The 22,831-nt window shown below is 38.8% G+C and overlaps 1 protein-coding gene across 1 annotated transcript in view; it reads right to left on the bottom strand.

Annotated features, from left to right (window-relative positions):
* LOC118328367 (cadherin-22-like) overlaps positions 1–20,153 on the bottom strand; it is a 69,142-nt gene extending 48,989 nt beyond the window's left edge. The window contains exons 1-2 of the mRNA XM_035662064.1: positions 19,923–20,153; positions 8,926–9,220 (exon numbers count right to left, since the gene is read on the bottom strand). Coding sequence (XP_035517957.1) covers positions 8,926–9,220; positions 19,923–20,153 — 526 coding nt within the window. The remainder of the gene's footprint in view (positions 1–8,925; positions 9,221–19,922) is intronic.
* Between the last annotated feature and the right edge of the window lie 2,678 nt (positions 20,154–22,831).

The following is a 22,831-nucleotide window of genomic DNA, read 5'->3' as shown; positions in this document are numbered from 1 at the left end:
AGGCTACGGCACAGATGTCGTGTTGTGCCACTCAGAGGACCTGAGGTCCTATCTAATGGAACCGCATCAATCACAGGATTAGCTCCGTGGAAACTTTTCACCCTGTTGTGATTCCACCATCAGGAACTGCCTCTCCCAGCCACATTTTCACCCGACTTCCTCATTGTCACACACCTTTGAGTGGTAGTCTGCTTCAGTGGCTCAATTGTTTCAAATCAAAAAAACTCACTCACTTAGTCAGTCTGTTCACATACAGCCTGAAAAAACAAATTGGTGGATGTCTTAGTATGCATGTTGTAACACAGTGTAATACTGATTTCAAATTGGAAAAGGCCTGTCTTTATTACTTCAATATTAGCTGGGCGTGTGGAGCATAAGCATTAGCTTGGGGTGCCACTGTGTCAGTGCAAATAATGTCTCGGCAGTATGTGTGCTAGATATTGTGTCTAAAGGCTCAGTCTCTTAACTTCCTAACTGTTGAAGATGTCAAATTATTTGACTATGTACTATTGTTGGAAAGCATACTAGTTTGACATTACTTAAGCCTGTGGGTTTTTAAAATTTTTGAGGCCTAGCTCAAAGCTACATAAATATTTAAACACTATGTCTGGGGAAATCCAAAGGGAAAAGAGATGGACCCAATTCAAATATTAATGATGAGGCTTCCAAAACATAAACATTTCCCGAACATGTCATCCTATGTAAGCTACCTGGTAAGCTGTTGTTCATAGGTAAGTTCAAGGTAAATTCAGAGCCCGGACTCTTATGATCACATCTATTAGTGCTACGACACACACACCTTTAAATAAATATACTGAACCACAGAATGTGTCTATCCATATCCATCTGTCTCTGAGGTAACAAGACATTTATAATGCATATTATAATTGTACAAATATTTAATTATTTTAGGCTAAATGGGTTTTTCAATCTTGATATCACTATTTTAAAGACAAATCCCACCTGTCTAAATCATTTCTCTAGCATCTGTAAGCTTTGCTGAAAGCAAATATTCAAGCCGATACTACTCTGGGAAAAGCATTATTAAGAGGAAAATAATACCACACTTGAGAGACACACAAAGAAAGAGTTACGAGGAACGAAGAACTAATTTGAAATATAAAACTAAACAATTAGAAAACATGTGGAACAGAAAAAAAACAAGAGTAAACAAAAAAAACAAACTTCAGCTAAATTATATTATGAATATAAAACTCTATACATGAAAAAGAAAAGATCCAAACATTTTAAACAGTAACAAACCTGAAAAATACATGGAAAATATAATTATATAAGAAAAGACAAAAATATTAGTTATTACAGTAAAAAAAAAAAAATCTGCAGGTTTACCAACACAATCTCCTTTGGAAATAAGCAATTATTAAAAACAGATATATATTATTGTAAACGTAATACCAATTAATTTGGAAAAATAAATAAAGCAATATGAATATAGCCGCAATCAAGCACTACAAAGACCCTGTCTTGTAATCTATTTATCATTCCCATTTAAGCAGACACCACTGAGCAGCCGCTATGCAGATGGAACACTGCTCTTTCTACAAAATCTGTCCTTGTCATTAAAAGAAACCATCAGGCTGAGATCCATCATCTATACTTGACCTATCAAATGACCTATCCGAAAAGTCACTGTGCTGGCCAAGAAATGATTCAAGCCCACAAAGTTATGTAAAAACATATTGTCTTACTATTGTCCTTTGTGTACAGCTTAACAAAAAACAAGATAAAATGGGTTATTAGCAAGGTTTGAGGTGCTGGTATAGGCATTTTTTAATTATTTTTTTTTACCTTTGGACAGTCAGTGCTATGTTTCCCCCTGTTTCCAGTGTTTATGCTAAGCTTTGCTACCCGATTGTTAGCTCTATTGCCATATTGGTCTGCCTCCATAGTGTGTGTGTGTGTGTGTGTGTGTGTGTGTGTATGTATTGATCTTCGATGCAAAAAAGTGAATCCACAGTCTCCCAAAAATGTCATATTATGTTATTGAAAGGGAACAAAAATCTACCATTTTGTATGTTAATACGTTATGTAACTTTAAGTGGTTAATGTTACTGAGACTTTCAGGATGACACAGCTTTTTGCCAAAGATGAATTTGAGGTCTCTTATTATGGAAGGATGGGTGTTTTAAATGGACAGACATGTGCCTCTAACATTACCTCGCAAATGGACAACATTAGCTTTTAACTTCACAGGTGATTTACATTAATGATGGCTAAATTTTTTATTCAGAAAATACAGGGAATGATGAGCCATAAAGAGAAAGATGACCTGCTGGATTGTAAGTGAGCATCCATTAATCAAATAGACCTATAATACACAGTTTTTGATTTTAGAATACAATACATCTTCTTCAAGCCTGAAAAACATGTAATAAATGCAAGGCAACTAAAACTGCATTATTCTTCTATCAAAAAAAACTGTTTTCTTTCCACATATAAGGTATGTACACATATTCATAGAGTGTGAATGCATCCAACTCTTACAATGCATCCAACCTAGAGAATATTTTGAAACAAAAGTCAGCTAAAGGACATGCCGCCATACCAAAACTTGTTGAATTGAACAGGTCAGATATTTAGTCCAACCCACTCTTCGAGCCATCTCAGAATCTCTCATCTGTTGCAGTGAAATATAATGAATATTATGGTCATGCATTACTATAAAAATGAATAATCTTTCAGTGTGTGATACTGTCCATCATGCCTTCAGAATGGAGTTCAACATTTTCAGAGGTGCAAGTTTTTGCCCTACACAGTCACAGGCTAATAGTGGTGAGCAATTACTGTTGTTTGAGTTTTTTTATGTTTTAAAAGATAACAATTTGAGTCCACTATGTCAGTAAAATATATGTAATGTATCTTTTCACATAGATACATTGGTTTAATTGGCCAGACAACAAACAGAGTCCTGCACTGGTCCAGAATCAATCCGTTACCTGCAATTATCTAGTATATAATTGACTATATAAGTCAAATCCAGACCTGACCCGACCCTTTAATATTAGACTTGCGGTCCGACCCGTGACCTGTGCTACACACACAGTCTAGTCAGTCAGTATTTTTACTTGCACAGTGTAACATATAGAAACTGATTTCTGATGTTATTAGAAAACATAATCCTAATAACCGTTTAGCTGAATCAGTCACAAACTGTTGCTACTCACTACGCTGCTGCAGTTAAAAGTTTCTGTTAACTGGCGCAGCACCTGTCCTCCGGCTGCAGCTGTATGTTTCCTCAGAGAGGATGTGTGAGTTTGCGGCTTTCACAATCAAAGAAAATCCTGCAGCTGATTATGCCTGATTTAATTGATTTAAATGTCAAAAAGCCTGCAGTCATTTCATTTTTGATTTCTCCAGAAAAAAACAACACATTTTCATCCTCCCCTACTGCCCACCTGCATTTAATTTATTTTTACCTGTACCTGTACCCGCAACTTTATATAAATATATTTTTTACCTGTGGGTACCCAACCCAGTGCAGGACATAACAACAGCCATATCCATCCATTACCTAAACATGCTGATCATGTGTGCATCATAATGTTTCAGGTGGCCAGTCCATCAGAATGGCTACTGTGAGAATATGCAAACTCCTGATAATATTTGCCAGTTGGCTTTGCTCAAGTTTGAAACTAGAACCTTCTTGTTGTGGTGTTGAACACTGTCCTGCTAGTTAGTGTACTCCTATCACTGTATACTGTTGAAGTAATTTTGATAGTTACATACCAATCTCAAAAAACAGTTTTGATATCAAATAAATCAAATAACTGAACCAGCTTAGTTAACTAATTCTTGTTGCAGCACTGTGTGTTTTTTTTTTTTTATTTGCTCAGCAATACCAGTTAAAAATATATCCTCCTGTTGATGGTGATAAGTGAGCCAGCAATCTGTCATTTGTCAGTGAAACTCTAAAACCTCTAGCCCACACTGTTGCCTTAGTTTGCTTTGGCTAAACTACATTTTACAAATTTTTAATCTAATAATGTATAATATATAAATTACACACATATTTAAAGTAATCCCTGAGCAACATCTTCAAGTACATTTCAGTTGTTTTCAGTTAAGGATGTCCTCTACCAAGACACTGTATTAAATCAAATTTTCACAGTCTTTATCATCATGCGTCAGACGACACAGCTAGTGTTCTGCAGAACGACTCCATCCATGTTCCCTCTTCTGTCCCAACATAAAGACATGCACGGTTCTCAAAGCAACATTCAATCACCCATGCACTGCAAATTTGATTTAAGACTGCAATTTCATTAGCTGCACATTTTCCAAAGGACAACACGGAGCTCAGGCCCTCACACTTCATCATCATCTTTGCCACTCCTATTTTATTTGCCCTCTCTTCTCCTTTTTAGAGTTAACCAACCCTGAAAAACAAACAGGCTATATACACAAGTATTATTTTTGGTAGCAGATGCTGAGCAGGCAGACAGACAGACAGACAGACAGGAAGCCTCTGCATAAAGAGGAAAGGAGCAGGGGTGGAGGCTGTAAAGCTATGACAAAGACGTGCACTGGGAGACATGACAGGAGTGATAAGTAAAAATGAATATGCCTCAGGCAGCTGACTACTGATTACTTTCTTACTATTATGGCTTCACGTTTTCCAAGGCAGTTTGCTGTATGGTTGGCCGTAAAACAGCACAGTGAGCATATCACCAGTGTGGCTAATGCTTGCAACCTGCTTCCGTTACCGCATAAAACGCAACCCTGCATCAGATCACAGGAGCTGTGTCCAAACGACATAAAAAGTACTGATTCTGACCAGGTTTTAAATATATAGTGCATGCACATAGGTAAAGTGAGAAAATCAAGTGTACAATATTAAATCCCCTTAACTTTAGTGGTGTTAACAGACACTGTCATCTGCACAAAAGAACTCACAGCTAGAACAAATTAAAACAAATTGTGGATGGTGTTGAGACAGCTCAAAGAACATTGTTTTAAAGGACAAGGCTGGTGTTTCTTTATTTATATTATTATTTATTTTCTTAATAAATACAGTAAAAAGACTAAAATCCACAATGCATGTCTCTCAGTACTTTCTGACTTACCTTCTCTGTCTACAGTACTCAGTCCCAGGCAGTGGTGTAGTAGGTGGGTAACACTGGGGTGATGATTCCCTCCCAGCCCCCGTACACCACACGCCCGGACCGACACCCCATAAGCCACCACACGCTCACTAAAACATACAGTCGGCTACAAGCATCCACCACATAATTGAAAGGCATTCTGAAAGACTGGGTATGTATTACAACATTTTATTAATAAGCAACACAATTTATTATAAGCAAACACAAGCCATAAACTGATCACATGTTTTCTATATTAAAATCCTTAATCTAAGAAGTAACTAGTAACTAAAGCTGTTAAATCAATGTAGTGGACTAAAAAAATACAATATTTCTCTTTGAAATTGTAGTGGAGTATTTTTTGAGTATGGAAGTTATATAACTTTGAGGTGTTAGATTTTTATGCTATACTAGTATACTAGTATACTTCTAGTATAAGTAGAATGAAAGCACTGTACTAAATTACAATTTTTGAGGTTACTTGTTCACTTGAGTATTTACATTTTATGCTTACTTTATAGCATAAAATGTAAATACTCAAGTAAACAACAGGTAAATTAAAGTGTTTTTTAAATTCCCCTAGCTTGACTCTCAGTCCACAAGGTGGCAGTTTCTCATCTAAAAGAAACAAGGGAGGATATACAGTGGGATAAAAGCATTGTATTCTGTTGACTACTGCCCACCCCCACACGCACGCGCGCGCACACACACAAGGGGGAGGGGAGGGTGAATTTTAGATGAATGTAGGGGGGGGGGAAAGAGGGAGACGCATTTCCCCTGCAAAATGTATTTTATTGCAGTTATTTACCCCGGTATTTGCGAAACAAAATCGGCAACACAAAAAGTTAAGTTCTGTCACAAACTATATTTTTACGGGATCTTTCCGCATTTTTAAGTGGATATACGGAAATCCTGGAGCTTTCTTAGTGGTATACGCGGCGTATACGACGGCGTATACCTGCGTATCACGTAGACTACACCACTGGTCCCAGGCCCATTTGTAATAATGTTTCAAAACAGTTTACAAAAATATTGTTTGATTCAAACGCGGTTAAGTAATTTCCAGAAACAGCTGCGCACTGCTGCCTTTAAAAAACTACCCAGACAGGAGGAAATATTAAATTTTTTAGAGTTTAGAGAACATCAAGACAATTTTGAAGACTAGAGTAACAATAATCACTTACAAAATAATCTCAGTGCCAACACATAGATGAAAACTGTACTGTAGCTGTTTTTATTCTTGGGTATGGGGTAGCCAGTCTGGGATGGATTTTAAATTTGGTAGTTGCTACATCCATCAAAAATGTTTACAATTTGATTAAAACCTATTTCTTTGCAAAAAAAACCAAACAATAAAAACTACATAATAAGCCATTTACAATTAGAAATAGAATACTGTAAATGTAATTCTTGTTTACAATAAGAAGATGTAGTATTTATCTGATTCTTAAATTATAGTGACAAGTGAGGTATCACTGAAACATTTTGGTAATAATCTCTGGACACACAACTATCTATCTGTGCCTCATTTCCTGTCAGCAAAGTTTTTGATACACTAAGGTGCAGCAAAAGGAATTAGTATTAGTCATTCCAAAATCTTTAGTAGCAACATAATTTATATTGGACATACAGTATATGCCCTGACGGGAATCTTGATCACCATGAATCATGCATGTCTATCAATTTTGGATAACAGACTGCAGCAACCTGCCATGCAGTGCAACTTTATTATAATGTATTAACCATTTTCCCACTGTGAATATTTATGTCAGAGCTAATAATTGATTTTGTGCTCCAAAGTTTGGACGTATCATGTTTTGAAAGCATATAAGTTTAGATTGTGAGCTCAGACCCTGAACAAATACAGTGTTAACTAATCTTGTAGTAAGAGCATGTTGGTTACAGCCCCCTTGCCGATGGAGTGAATAGATTTACAGGATGTAGGATGTGAGTCATATAATGTACACAAGTTATGCACATAGAGCTGTTCAGCTGCCAGGAAGACATTTAAGGGGCAGCTGTGGCTCAGGAGGTAGGATTAGCTTCCACTAATCAGAAGGTTGGCGGTTTGATCCCTGGCTTCTCCTGCTTGTTGATGTGTCCTTGAGCAAGTTACTATAAGTAACAATATGACCAGCCTTATCCTTTGATGATAAATTAAACAAGACAAGTGATATTCTCGACCTTTTTGAGCTGTGGCTCAAGCATGCTTTAGGAGGGCAATGTTCCGCAAAAACCCACAAGCTAGTGAGTGACATGGGACAGCCGCTCTGGTCTGTATGGCACCTTTTTTACATTTTCACTCCCTTCAGTTATTGTCATTGTGCTTGTGACCTCATCACTGACATGCCAACAAATACTGCTGTCCTTAGCTGATGTTCAACAGGAGAGTAGCGGAAAGAAAAGAAACAGGGATAGGGCGGGAGAATGCTTGACTAAGCAGTAGCTGTTACCTCATTAGGGCTAGTGCTCCACAATGATGTTTAAAACATGAACTGCACACTCATTTGGTGTGTAATTTGACTGAGGTGCGACAGGGTCGAACAAGGGGGAGCAGCCAAAGTGGAAGTTAAGATTACATTAACTAACATTAACTAAGCACAATTTCTATGGCTCCATTTCTTTCTTTCTTGAGGAGATGATAGCTATCTTGCTTCCCAAGATTTTGCGTCTTTTTCTAAAAAGGCATTATTTCTATTCACTATCTCTCTTTTTTTTGCTACCTTTCAATTGCTCTATCCCTCTCTCTCTATCTCTCTCTCTGCCTCTCTCTCTCTCTCTCTTACTCACACATACACACATGCACACACATAGCATTCAGTTTTAGAGAGCACTGTAGGCAGAAATGCCCATGGTTTGGATCATGCTGAGGAAGCAGGAATTAATTCCAATCAGGCTTGAACAGGGAAGAGCCTCTCCATTTTGCACCACTCCTGGAGTCACTCAGACAAGAAGTACCCCCACCTCTACCGCATATGAACACAAACACACATCCGGTATGACACAACATTCTGAGAACACGTGCTATTGTGATAACGCTTGGTAGCCAAACATAATTTTGTTTATTACACATCAGCTGTGTCGTTGACATTAATACCATGCTAATGAAGCCCCTGACACCCTCATTCACCTGTCTTTTCCATTAAGCGGAGAATTTTAAGCAGCTATGCAAGGGGTGCCGCTAATACTGTTGCTCACAATAAAAACACGTTTGTCAGGATTAAAAGCATTGTGGTTTCAATGTCAAAAGCCTCCATGAAAATGTAGTGTACCCTCACCATTATCTACTCTTCTTAAGCACCTCTTCTCTTTCCCCCTTATTCCCCCCTTCATCATTTGCCTAATAACAGTGTGTCAGAACACAGCCACAAAGCTCATCTGGGAGTAATGCAGTTCATCTCTCCATTATTTATATGCATGCACTGTCTCCTACCTTTTCCATCTCATTCCTAACTATGGGTCATAGGTCTGACACAGTCTGTGTGGGGATCCTCCTCAAATGTCCATGTCACCATTCTTCTTCCTTCTTATCCACAATGAATTTACTGACTCCACATCTATTTTCATCTAACATCTCCTGTCTGATTTTTCCTATTTCCATCTCCACAATGGGGGAGAATTTTAGCATATTGCTCTTCTTGGCACTTTCTAGCTTCCCTTGAGCCTAGGACAAAGCATTATGTTACAGACCCGACTAATGCATCATGGAAATATCTGTAATATAACTGGTAATTCTGTACAGTATGTGCACCTTTGGGCCATCTCTTAGCTCAAAACGGCTAGATGGTCCCTGTCTTACTGCACTACATGTTTCTTGCCTTACCTATGGGCGACAGCTCTGCCACACTGCCGATATAGGGACCCTCCAAGAACTTGGGTTCACTGTCGTTGATGTCCTGGACTTTGATGACAAACTCTGATTCTGGTTCAAGAGGGTCATTGGACAGCCTATCCCGTGCCTGAGCCCGGAGCGTGTAAGAGGCCTTCTCTTCCCGGTCCAGTCTCTCTGTGGCATGGATGTCTCCTGTTAGCTCATCGATGATGAAGATGGAGCCAGCCCCTTCTCCAGAGATAGTGTACTTGATGTTGCCCTCACCTTCGTCAGAGTCTGTATGGATCTAAAAATTGATACAAATCAAACATGAGGACAGTAAATTCATAAAAGGAGCCCCCCCCCATATATTTATTTCATTTATATAATATTTTTTTTACAACAGCAAAGTAATGTAATGCCGCCTAGATTATGTTTTCTGTCAACATGAAAAGAAACATTTTTGCTTAGACAAAGAATCTGTCACAAAAAATACGTTTATTTAAGTGTGCTATTAATATACTTATTTTAAACTAAAATATTCTTTCAGTTTACTTTTTATGTACTTATCAGATATATAAAAAAAAGAAACTGCAGCAGCAACAAGGAACTTTTCTTTTGTGTTGATTCTGGCGGCCCCTGTGGACAAAAAGTGGTAGTGTTCCACTGCCTCATTTAGAACCGTATAGGAAATATCCAATCTTCTTGCTGATGGTCTAGTTTATTTATGTAGGTCATACAAAGGCATCAATATTAAGTTAAAAACTCCTTAGGTCTAAGTGTACTTTGCTTAGACTGACAGAAAAGTATATTTGGCCGTGGGTTCAAGTCCCACCTGTGGGATATATACATATATATATATATATGTATTGGTTTTGTTGCCACACCTAAACAAACATAACACTCAGGTCTGGTCTCCAGTGTCCTGATTATGATGTTCACGCACATAGCCACTGAGTTTAATGTTCTGAGGAGAGAATTTATAAATCGTTCACTTTAATATAATCCTTCCCTAATATATGACCACTTTATCTCACATGACAAACCCACACTAAATACGTTTACTATTCACATGACGACACCTGAGCCAACTCCATTCACTGATGAAGATTGTTGAAAGTTCAGAGAAACTAGTACTAGGACCTTTGAGTTGAGATTATAGTCACATTTTCTATTTAGTTTCAACCACCGTGAATACTGATGGTTTGTGTAACTGATAGTTGTCAGAAAATGACATTCGGTCATCAGCCGTGACCAAAATAAATTAGCACATTTTTTCCACCCATTTCCTTATCTTATTCCCCAATAGCAATTGCAGCTTAAGGCCTTGTCAGAGCTCCCTATAGCCCAGCCATCATCGTTGTCATAGAAAAAAAACGACACCACAGTTCTAGTGATGATTTACACCTTTTCTGCACATGGTGCCCTTCACAGGATGTGACGCCCAAACTAGGAGATCAAAGTCATTTCAAAGATTGTTAAGGTAGAGACATGGAGGTGCCGGGGCTGAAAAGTGAACTTAAAAGAGCCCTTATAAATCAGAGCTATAGTTCCCCCCTAATGTGATTAGAAGACATTCCAGAGGCAGCAATAGGAGCAGCATCGGTCCCCCATCCCAACCTCCCCTTTGGCTCTTTAGTGAGCCCTAGACACTCTCTCTCTCTCTCTCTCTCTCTCTCTCTCTCTCTTTCCCACTGTCTCTCGCTCACCTTCTATCTGGAATTATAATTCAGAGCTGTCTATGCAGTGCAACTGTGGTTCAATCTACTGAACAGACCAGGGGAGAGGGGAAATCGCCCTGGCCTCCCTGGTTAATATTTTATAAAGGCTTAATTAAATACAGGCTTCTATCACCCTCGCGGGGGTTTTCATTAAGTATTTGTCGTAAAACTGCGGAATAATGCAAGCCTGTGCCTTGATATTGCTTCCCTCATCCATTGCCCCTCCCTTTCCCTATCTGTCTGTTTTTGCCTTTTCTCACCATTCTGAATCATCCTCAAGACAAATACACGAACAGTCAGAGAAAATATACTACCAGATACCTTGGCATTATCAATATTTCAGTTATAATAAAATAAGTTTCATTGGTCCAAACTGTGAGTTATCCAATAAAAATGTGCATAGTCATGCGCCACTGGCCAGACACTCTCTTACCCTCTCCCTGTATTTCTAAATTAGATTCTGCAGACAAGACTGTGAATGTGAAATGTTGTCATCATGTGTTAATTCAATTGCACAAACGCTGGCACCATGCATGCGACCTGCCTACTGTACATGTGCAGACCCAGTCACACACACCTACCTACTGTGCGTGCTTAACACAAACACACACAAACCTACAAACACACACACACACATACATTGTGGGTTCATCATTTTGCTGGGATGATGCTATTTCTCCCCCCTCAGGCTGGATATACCCATCCGTCCGTCAGTCTATCCTCACTGGAGTGATACAAGTTGGCAGCTCGAAAAACACACATACTACACTTAGCTAAGTTGTTCTCTGCAAACTATTGGAAAGGTCAGAGCCAGGACATCACTTGCTTAGCAAAGAATAACCAGGAGTCCTAATATGCTGACAAATTTACATGAGAAGAAGAAAGAATGAATTCCCCATTACCACTGAGCGAGAATCATAGCTGCTTCATTGGCCAAATCTTGGAGCATCTTTCTCGGCAGGTTTTTAGATTACGCAGCTGTGTCCTCAGATAAATACAGTAACATGATGGTGATAAATATAGTATCCCCCCTTTTTGCTTGACCAAGGGTGATGTTTGGGCTTGGTGTATAAACACCAAAAACATATAAATACTGACCCACAAAAACATCATAAATGTTAAATTGATGCTCCCCACAAAATATACCTTTTGTTGATCAAACACTACCTGCAGGTGATAAAAGTTTCCTCATAGAACAGCAGACATAGAACAGCAGCTTCAGTCAGCTTGAGTTCAGTCACTAACAACGGATTTCAGTAGTGATTATGGTACTTTTTTCTTTCCCACAGTGAAAATGGGTCACCATTGGATAATGTTGTTATTTGATGAATCCAAACTGACCACTGCAGCTGATTTCAGTCTACGAGGAAACTACAAAACACTTCATAGCACTTCACAGCCACCTTTCAAAGCTGCAGAGAGAGAGACTTTTTGAATTAGTTTGATTAATGAATTAGCTGAACATATTTTTTAGGTGGAGTATGACTTTTCCATGCGTGCAGACTTAATGTATTTACATGTAAAATCAGGAGCACACATCTTATTACAAATACAATGGAGTATGCATTCAGAATCGGTCAGTCTGGTCTAGTCTGCAAACCCCTGATTTACCCAATTTTAAAACTGTTTTGTTAAAGAATACGCACATTTGAAGGTCCAGTGTGTATGTTCATAGGTATGCTTTCATTAGTGTATAATCACTGTAGTTGTTTTAATCTACAGATGCTGTGGATCACCTTTGAGTCTGCCATGTTTCTATGGCCACTGCGGACAAACCAAACATTGGCTGTATATAAAGCCTTTCATGTTTGTTTGTGAGTTTCGCTGCCACTGAAGTTTTTCCTACACACAACCTGTTCTCATTCCTAAGTCCTCAAATATATACGTCAGTGGTGTTCAGTTAGTTGCAATATGCAACTTCACCGCTATGTGCAACTAAATTCTACACACTGGTCCTTTAAACCAACCATAGAAATTGTTTAAGTTAAAGGAATAAGTTAGATTTGATTAAGTTTAGTACAAATAATTAACACAGTAATTCTATGCCCGTCATTTGCACGTTAAAAGAGTTGTTGGTTGCAGGAATGACCTTCAGTATCCACCTTAACTTGGCTGCTGACTGCTGAAGAGTAACAGTACAGCTGAACTTTGGAGAGTAGTTTTGCACAGAACAATACGTATTTCTACCTGTAAAGAGATTACTTCACTGTCAGTATGGAAAAAACTATTATAACAACTAGTAACTATGTCAACATATGACATTGGAATATAGTAGAAACATATTGTAGATAAAATTGATCTGAACTTATCATTTAAAAAAAATAAAACAACAAAAAAGAACTTGACTACTACTATTTGGCCCCATAGTAGTTATGATTCATTGTCAGGCTTTAAGTTAAACTTTATGCAAGTAGTAGTTAGCAATGCCTTGGGGTTTACAGTGGAGGGCTGTGGGGTGACTCAGGGGAGAGTGAGGTTGTTGATGCCCTGTCAGGTTCACCTTTGGGTCATAACAAAGTGTCTAGCTGTCACTGTGGGCTATCCTGCTGAAGGGGATGACATATGACTCACATGCGGTGATGGAAAGTTTCCTTATTACAGTACGTGGTAGTCAGCTCTTTTGTGCATTTAGATTTACTAAAACACAAACTCAGACTAAATAGAGTGGTTGGTGATAATTTGGCGTCGGAAAGACATTTTTAGAAACGTAAAACATCTGGATGTGCAAATCCCACATGTTCGTGTGAAGTTTAATTTTAAAATGTTTCCAGGCTTCTAAGCACAAGTAAACACACTATGTAATAACCAGCATCACATGACAGAAGAAAAAAATAGAATAGAATAGCAAGGCATTTGGGGAGCATGATTTTACATTTCCAGTGGAGATAGCAGGACGTGGGCTACACTGAATCTCTGGTTTATTGAGGATTTCAAAGCGGGAGCAAATTGGCTGTCTTATATTTAAGTCTGTGTAATCAGGAGTAGGCCTGCCACATTTCACTGCAGCTTGTCAAGCTCTCTGATCTTAACAGCTTCAAAGTGTTAACAAGGTGACTGTATCAGAGACAGCCTAGGTGGAGACAGCTATGGGGAAGGAATGGCACGGACCATGGTAGACAGAGCCAGAGAAGAGAGTAAATGGCAGCATAGCAGAGGGGAAAAAGAAAGAGAAGAAAGTCAGAGGGATAAAAGAAATCAAAATGAAGGGGTGATAGTGCTGGGATGGGGTGGGATGGGAGTAAGACCGAAGACAGAAGCTTAGACAGAAGATAGGGGATGGAAATACAGAAGAGAGAAAACAGCAACATGACATTATAATAACATTATTTAAAAATAATTTCAAAAGATAACCATGCAGAGTAAATAAAAAGCTTTCTCGCTCCTTAAAAAGCCATGTCTAACAACACTCAAGTCTATGTTTTTTCTTCATTCCTCCAATCTTAAGCTTCTTTTGTTCCTCTTTGATGACAGCCTTGTGATGTTGTTACAATTGGGCCCATTTGACTAATTATAGCTTGGATCATTACGACGAGGAGAATTGCTTTAACAGGCATAGCATGTGCATTTTTCTGTTGTCTGATTGACTGTGTCCATGGCCAAACACTTTAATCTCATTCATAAATTCACAACTTTAAAATTATGCCACCCAAGACTACTCAAGTATTAGGTGGCACACACGGAGCTCTGTATTCAATTGTAAAAAAAAAAAAAAATGAAACAGATAAAAACTTCCAATAGTTTTCCCCTATTTCACTTTTACATATTTTTTTCCTAACAACTTTTTTGACCCGCAGATAAGGAAACAAAACAGCAAATAGAAACCAACATACAGTATGCTTGTTTTTAAGAAAAAGGCCTTCCTTTATATCCACTACATCAAACCTGCTTGTAGCCCAAACCAGAACCCCAAACTACGCCATAAATCAAACTGATATTCTTCAGGATGTGGACATTTTGGTGAACAAAAACGATGAGGCCATCTGCTTCATTTGGCTTCAAGTTGAAAACAGAGAGTTAAAAAGAGACAAAAGCCCTATTCGCACGGGACTAGTATTACCTGGGGACCTCTAGTAATTTGTAGTAATTGCGGAGGTTGTCTGTGGTCTTAATTCCTTTGTTGCGGATCTTTTGCCATGTCCGTTAATTTGTAAGAAAAAAAATTTTCCACAGCAAAATTTACCTACATAATTTTATTCACCAAAAACCCACAAGGGTTTCCCATGGTTGATAATATTATGTTTCCCGTGCGATATTTCGGCATCTCTGTTGATTTTTGGGCGTTTGTTTGTTTTTTTTAAAGTTTTTTGTGTTTTCCGCGGCCTTTTTTCTGCCTTTTTCCCGGGTTCGGAATTATTGGAGGTGCCCGGGTTGGCCCATTATAAAAATAAAAAGTTTTGAACAGGCCCTTTTTTTGATTGTTGTTGGGGCATGCTGGGGAAAAACAAGCCCAGAAAACGGGACCACCTGGATTGTGAGAAAGATGTTCGAGCCGTTCGGCAGCATAGAGGAGTGCACGGTGCTCCGCGGGCCCGACGGTACCAGCAAAGGTAACGTCAGATCAGTGACAGACTGTTACGCATAGGTTACGCAGAGCCTTGACATCATATCCGGGGGATAATGTCAGTAAATTCGAGTTAAAACACAGACTTCGCTTATCCCGTGCGAATGCGCCGCACGAAACACAGACGTGGTGGGGTAATTACTAAATCACATGAGGTCCCCAGGTAATACTAGCCTGTGCGAATAGGGCTAAAGACACACATTTGAAATTGACTCTACAAGCTCTTTTTTCACTGTTCAGGTTGACTTAGAAGAAGGAAACCCATGCCAGATACATCCATAAAGATCAGAAAGTTGGATGGATACAAAAAACCACAGTGACGATGCAACAAAATCTATAGTTCAAGGGCTTTGTATACAGAAATATAAACAAACAAATAGTCCAACTCTCTCCCTCTGTCACACACACACCCTCACAATGGATTTATTTCTGACAGCTTTTGTCAAAACAGAGGAGAAAGAATCACGTCCAAGGAGAAGAAGAATGTGTCATTTTTGCCTTTACTTCTTTTAACAACAGCCATTTAGGATTATCTGAGCTCAACAGCAACTTTGTCTCTTACAAGAGTACACTTCCCATGTGTTCTCAGTTCCCTTTTTTTAAAACATAGTTGGCAAGAAAACAATATAGTTGTATCATCCACAAGGATTTACTATGCAAATGTACTGACCAAAGCAGCCATGGTGTAAGGCAAAGTGAAGCTGAGTTGGGGTAAAGTAATATGAAAAAAAAGAAGCTTGTTGTAATTAACCAGTACAGAGGTACACCGCTTGGCTTTAATCTGCTGCTGCTCTAATTAAAGTATTGGTACCAAAAATCCAGCCAAGTCCATCTGTGAGTGAGTGTATGAGAGAGAGTTACACATAGGCAGACAGAAAATCTTATCTACACTCACACACACCATTACTAGCACTGATAGCTCTGGCCAGTGCCTCAGTCACATGAAGAGCAATAACTTTGGATAGTTTTATTAATAAAATCATCTTTCTTTGCCTCCTGCTGTGTTACTCCCTTGAGCTCCCTTCAGCCCTTTAATATCAGTTCACTGCCTTCCATGTCACCCAGTCAACTAATGAATCACAATTCACAGTATAAAGTCTCTTCTTTCCCAGTCTCCCTTTGCAGCCTTTCGTCCTCCTTCGTTTCTTTCCTCGTGTATCACTCAGTTTCTCTCTGTTTATCTCTCTGTCCCCTAGCAGACACAGTACTAACTGTCGGTCTTGTTGTTAGTCTTGCCAGCAGGGATGCAGCACAATCACAATGTCAGACAAATAATGTCCAAAGGATAATTATTCTGTAACACCCAACCCTGCTGCGGAGAACATCTCCATTCATTTGTAAGAAGAGAAATCAATATATGCAGATGCAATATTAGCTGGTCAATTGCCATGTCTAAATGATTAGAAACAAGGGGATCACATGATTGATGTGTGTGACTCATGAGTCTCATGCTGTCTGCATTAATATTCCGTCTTTTCATATCACGCCCTATGTAAGGCAATCGAATTGTACATGCTGTCCACTCTAATCAACTCACGGAGGTTCATTTGAGAAACAGCTGATGAATGGGATGTGAATGAAAAGAGGGGAAAAAAGAATGCAGAAATATTCCCAATTGTAGCAAACAAGATTTTATTTGACATATGTTCATTATGATTATTGCATTATAGTAAAATAACATTCAATGATCACATCTCTGGTGTCAAGAGATTGTCGTCAACATCAACGAGAAGGGCATTGCTAAGGTTGTCATCACTGAGTAATGCCACTGTTTGACAGAATTGTTCTAGGAACTAAACAAGGAATGGAGTGTAAAAACTCCAGCATGCCTGCCTCCAAAGCAGAGCCAGTCCGCCCTATACGCACACTACGCAAACTGTGTAGGGGCCCGTAAATTTGCAAGATTTAGTTACAACTCTGTAATGCGAGATGGAAAGCAATTGATTGACATTGACTATTGATTAAATATTGAATTTAAATGTTGATTAGCTGAGCATACTGGGCAATATGGATGCACAACTCCTAAAAAATAATGACCATCAAGTATTCAGTCAAGCCATAGTACAAATAGTACTTATATTTTAAAGTGTATAAAAGTTAGAATGGACCTGGTGCAGCTATATTCTGTTGTATACACAAAGCTTATTGTATAATATTGTGAGGACTGGACTAATTATCAGGCAACAGAACAAAATTTCAGTTTTTAGTTTTATTATTTTTGACATTGACATATTTTTAACATTTACATATGTTAATATTCACTTAATATTCTATATAAAATATTCTATTAAATAAATATTGTATGTTTATACTTCATTCTGTTCTGTACAGATAAACGAATTCTAAGACTGACAGATGGGGCAAACTGTTTTAAAGGAGGGAGGATTATAGTGGGAGCACCGGGGTGTCAGGTGTGATGGCAATGGCAAATAGTTTACATGGTTTACAGGTCAGGTAGGAGGGCCAAAGAAGCTATGATCTGCTGAGTTTTTATGGTGTGTTATTTCTGCTTTAACCACAACGAAAACAATTGTTTTTCTCATACTCTCTTGTTGCTTGAAGTTGTACACCAGGAGACAGGTTTGACCAGTGAATTGTAAAATCTCCCCTGATATTTCCTGGGTGATCATAAAGTAATTCCTCCACAGGATCTTCCTTTAGAGCCTAGTTCCTCTGGTGGACAGGCAGGTAATAGAACTACTGTTTTCAATTTGATAGTTGTGGACTTCAGTCATTGTTTGACAAAGTGATACTTATTAGCTTATTAGATTAGGTTATCGCAATTATGTATAACTCAATTGTTCAAGTGGTTCACCTTTTGAAAACGTTGTAGATGAAGCAACAGCAGGAATTAGTGAGTTTGCATTAAAATTAGCAACTGGCCTTTTACAGGTTTCAGAGATTCTACAGCATCACAAAGCAGAGTGGATGAGAGATTCCTATTGTTAGATAACAACAAGAACATGAAACAAAACTCAAATCCACAGAAATTCCTACGTTGCACAGGTGTTACAAAACTACTGACAGCTGAAGACACTCTTCAGTTGCATGAGGTCATAGTTGTGGCATGCCAGCGATTGCCAAAATGGTATTACAAAACATTTACTGTATTGTTGAGGAAATGCACTGTATATATATTTTGTAATATTTGTAACAATGTAATGGAGACACAGCAGTGTGTTCAGAGCTTTAAAATTTTAATGGCTAATGTCTTTGCAGTGGCAAATAGTTTTACTGCTTGTTTACTAGTGATAGAGCACCCTTCAGAGGTAGTTCTTTGCAGAAAACCACTGGGACGTTATCTTTTATTGTTCTCAAACCCATTATGTCAGGGTCTTGACCTCAAGGGCTATGTTTCTTCATGCAGGTGCAAACCTGGCAATGGTATAAAATTAACTACAATGCAATTATTGTTGGGTACTAGTATTTAGTATTTTTATGCTAGTGACTTTTTAGTAATTCAATGGCCTCAAATAGGTTAGGGTTACTGCTGAGGTGGGTGGAGTGATTCCGCTGAAGCTGTGTTTAGTGATCTTCAGGTCATGCAGTCAATGTAATTTTGGCTCATTAGTAGCTACATTTCTACAACGCAAATGCACTTAGCATATTCTGTGGTTATTGTTAGAAGTGTCACATAATTACACCTTTAAAGGTTAACAAATTCAAATGTATGTTAAAATTCTTTCACTTTAAAATATTTTTTCCACATCAGAAGTATTGCTATTATTGTGCTTAAGTATTCATTTGTGTACTAGGTTTGATTGATGGAAAATTATTAATGCATGCTAATAATAATATAATTGGTTGTAGATGTTGCATAAAATAATGCATGTGTCAACCAATGCTGGTATCTTAATCAAATCTTCACTGGACACTAGCAAAGTAAACAAAATACAGTACAGTGTGAATCCGTTTTTTCCAAATTAAAAGATAATATAAATTTTTTTGTTATGTAAACTGGATTATTATTGGGGTATTTAAGAGGGAAATGTCAGTTTATGCAATCACATAAATAAAAAGACTCTTGCTTTACAACATATACGATGGTGGCATTTTCTATTGTATCTAGAATCACTTCTAGATACAATCAAATATGACTAACTCATTGAAAACTTTTGAACAGTAGATAAAACTATAAGCAGGAGACAGTAATAATAGAAACCCATGGCATTGTAGTGGTGCACATATTATATTCTGAAACAACGTGTGTTGGTCACTAAGTATAAAAAGCATGTTAACAAAAATTTGTATAGCTCCTCAAATAGTAAATTAATCTATAAACTCTCTGTCCTTGGAAGCCTATTTGGTTTGTTGTATATCTACATTTGGATGCTGCATATTAACATTTTGGGAATCTGCTCCTCTAGGACAAGAACAGTTTTTGCTTTGGAGGAACTGATCTGGACATTAATTCTGCTCATTAGAAAAAAATGTCTGTAGCTATGTGGAGCTGATGGTATTGGGCAAGCCTCTCTCTAACAATGTATTCATCCTGACAACACAAGCATGCAGACATCTTCACTAATTTTACTATAACTTGAAAAGTTGTTATGGAAAATCCATTTTAATGTTATTTAGTGTATCTAATTTTGTGTTTGTCTTAACTAAATATATCCACAGACAGGCTTGCTTTTGATGTTTTGTATTTTCAAAAGCAGCAGTTCAAGGAATAAATGGCTATTCGCAGACTTCTTAAGACATTTACATCATAAAATTAGATGTCTTACCTTTCCGACGTATAGTGGCTCTGTGCCTGTGTACTCCTCCACCACAAAAAACTGGTTCCACACCCATCCTCTCTTGACTCGTTCAAGTGATGAGGATCCTTGTTCCTGTCTACTCCCTCCTGGGGTCAAACTACTAGTCCTTGAGGGCTCACACCAGCCAAAACTGCAGCAGCTAATAAGACCCAATGCTGCGAACAATGTCCAAGCTCCTGCTGTCCAAGAAGGAGCCATTTTTATTTATTTATTTTTTAAATTAGGGAAAGAAAAAAAAGAAATAAACCCACCCTGGGTCTACATGTAATATAAAAGATGCATGCAGACAGGAAGAGTTTTTCGGTTGTAGTTTTATACCAAATAAAACTCCACCAGGGAAAACATGAAAGGTCTTTGTGTGAGAACTTGAAAGTTAATCCATGGGATCACAAATAAATCTGAACTTATCTGCTGAATACAGAGCAGGTCATGGAGCATATTGGATTCCTACCACCTGCAGAGTTTCTGTTTGTACTGTAACATGGTCGGTCATCCTGATTCTTTTATAGTATCTGCTCCACTTCATAGAGTTTTTGATATATTTTTAAGTATGACCGAAAAGTAGTGAAACTACTTGAAATGTCTTTCAAGCTTAAATTTTGAAGGCAAAAAAACCAAAAAGATTTTAATACATTGGCTCACTCAGTGGGGAAACTAAGGGAAAACAGGGATTCTGCCCCTGAAGAGTGATGGTTTCCAGTCATTCTTGACATTGTTGTTTTTACTGTTTCAGACTTCACTTGGTTGGTTGGTGCGTATTTCAGGTGGTTTAATACTAAGCTGTCCAAAATAACTCTTTTTAACTTTTTTTGAAAAGAAAACTCTTCTGTAGTCCTGTTCCTTGAAATGTCATGACTAGTTTTGCCTCCTGGAGCAGAATCCTTGAACTGAGAAAAGGTCAACTTATTTTACTGTTGGTGACTTTGTTTGATCTTCGATGGCTTTTCACTCCAGAACAATCCAGTGGTTTGGAAAAGTAATTCTTCAAAGGTCCTACGGTATTTATTTGCCCATCATGACAACTCCATCAGTGATTCATCGGCAGGAAAAGGACAAATCTGTAAGACAGAAAAGAAAATTGCTGTTACATGCATAATATTAAAACAATAATCATAAGCGGGCTGCTTGTGGCTTCAGAGGCGAGGAGCGGGTCGTCCCCCAGATCAAGCGCGCAAGGTGTTTGGTTCGATCCCGGCTCCGTCCTGGCCCACCGTGTCGACAGTATCACTTGAGCAACGATACTGGAACCCAAATTGCTCCCGATGCAGGTAGCACTTTCGTGGTGGTGAATTGTGTCAATGAATGAGTTTAGTTTCTTCGATCGGCCTTTGCCAGTCACTGATTTGTGAATGTGTGTGAAAGGCGTGCTGAGATTATGGCCACGTAGTTGTAAAAGCGCTTTGACGTGGTTCGGAAGACTGGAGAGAAGCGCCTAGTACAATACCCAGGTCGCATTTACCAATTACGCGCGCATAATTTGCCGCAATTGTGGGCTTAATAATGAAAAAATGTTTGTCCTAGTTTCTTAGCTATTTTTAAGAGGGTTGCCATTGCGTTGCACGGTGGTCACCCCGTAAATGATGGACAGCCTGTTGTAAAATGACGTGATCTTACCAGACTTTAGACTTTAGAGGTCATCTTGAGCACCTGTAGTTGCAGATTGCAAACCTCCCACATCGACTAAAGCCCTCCAGCTTGTAGTGGAAGGTCGGTGAAGGACGAACACCTACAAGCGGGCCGGAAAATCCCAAACATGCCACCAAAGGAGATCGTAGTTGCGTGTCTTACGGTTGGTCTGTCTAGGCTATTGTAAGAAACATGGCCAGTCCAACATGGAAGGCGGACCCATGGGCATTAGTTAATTCGAGATCTATTATAGCCGTACATCTAATGAAAAGACGAGTATGCACTTCTAACTACTCCACATGCCATGATTCGACTATTGTATACTTATCTGCCAGATGAGACTTCGACCACTAAATGTTCACAAACTGGAGCCTCAGCTCTTTTTAAACGGACCGAGTAAGCACATATAGGTGATGTCGAATTCATGATTGCATTATAAGATGGAAAGTAGCTGGAGCACCTGAGATGTGTACACGGCAACTTCGATGATCAGAAGCGAACAAATAGACTTGTTTTAAAACACAACACCGATTCCGCACTCTGAAGCGGTGTGGCGTGGTGCTCGTTAACCTCGTGTGTGCTGAGCTACCAAATACCCCATTAAAGTGTTGGGTTTGAGTTTAACGGTTGTTCCATCACACCACCCGGACCCCAAACCGCATCTGTCTTGCCTGTCCGTCGCGGAACCTGAGTGGAACCGGCCCCGTAACATCCAACCAGGCTGAGGTAAGTTGCATGAGGGGAGCACGTAATTGGATAGAAAGGTATTAATCAATTAATTTGCGCTATCAATGACGGAAAACAACCCGCCTAAATACTATGCCAGACAAAACATTGGAACAGTCACCGTAGGGGGGAGCGGGCAGATAACGGGTCCTTGTTTCACATGTTGGTGACGGGAACATGCACAGAGTCCTAGCACAGAACCAGAGCAGAACCTTATGGCCTGAGCAGGAGAACACAGAGAGAGAGTTGCTTAGGTGCGGGCCCGGACGACACTCGAGAAAGAGCACAGACAAAAGAGAGACAAAACGACAAGAACTGAAAAATGAAACCGAACCCAATGAGAAGACCAGGAAGACCCGCGGCAACACGGAAACAGACCTGTGTCCTGTACTTGTCTCGTGTGTAAGTGTCATTAATGGTCTTTCATGAAACATTCAGAACAAAAGGATGACAAAAAAAGGAGAAACCACAATACAAGTTTAGTATGTCTCTGCCTTTACGACCTCAAGAAGGAGGAAGATTGC

The sequence above is a fragment of the Morone saxatilis genome, unplaced genomic scaffold (genome assembly GCF_004916995.1).
Source record: "Morone saxatilis isolate NCDOM2014 unplaced genomic scaffold, NCSU_SB_2.0 Contig18, whole genome shotgun sequence".
In the NCBI taxonomy this organism is placed as follows: Eukaryota; Metazoa; Chordata; class Actinopteri; family Moronidae; genus Morone; species Morone saxatilis.
The sequence above is the reverse complement of the archived record's forward strand: the minus strand, read 5'-3'. Positions and strand labels throughout refer to the sequence as shown.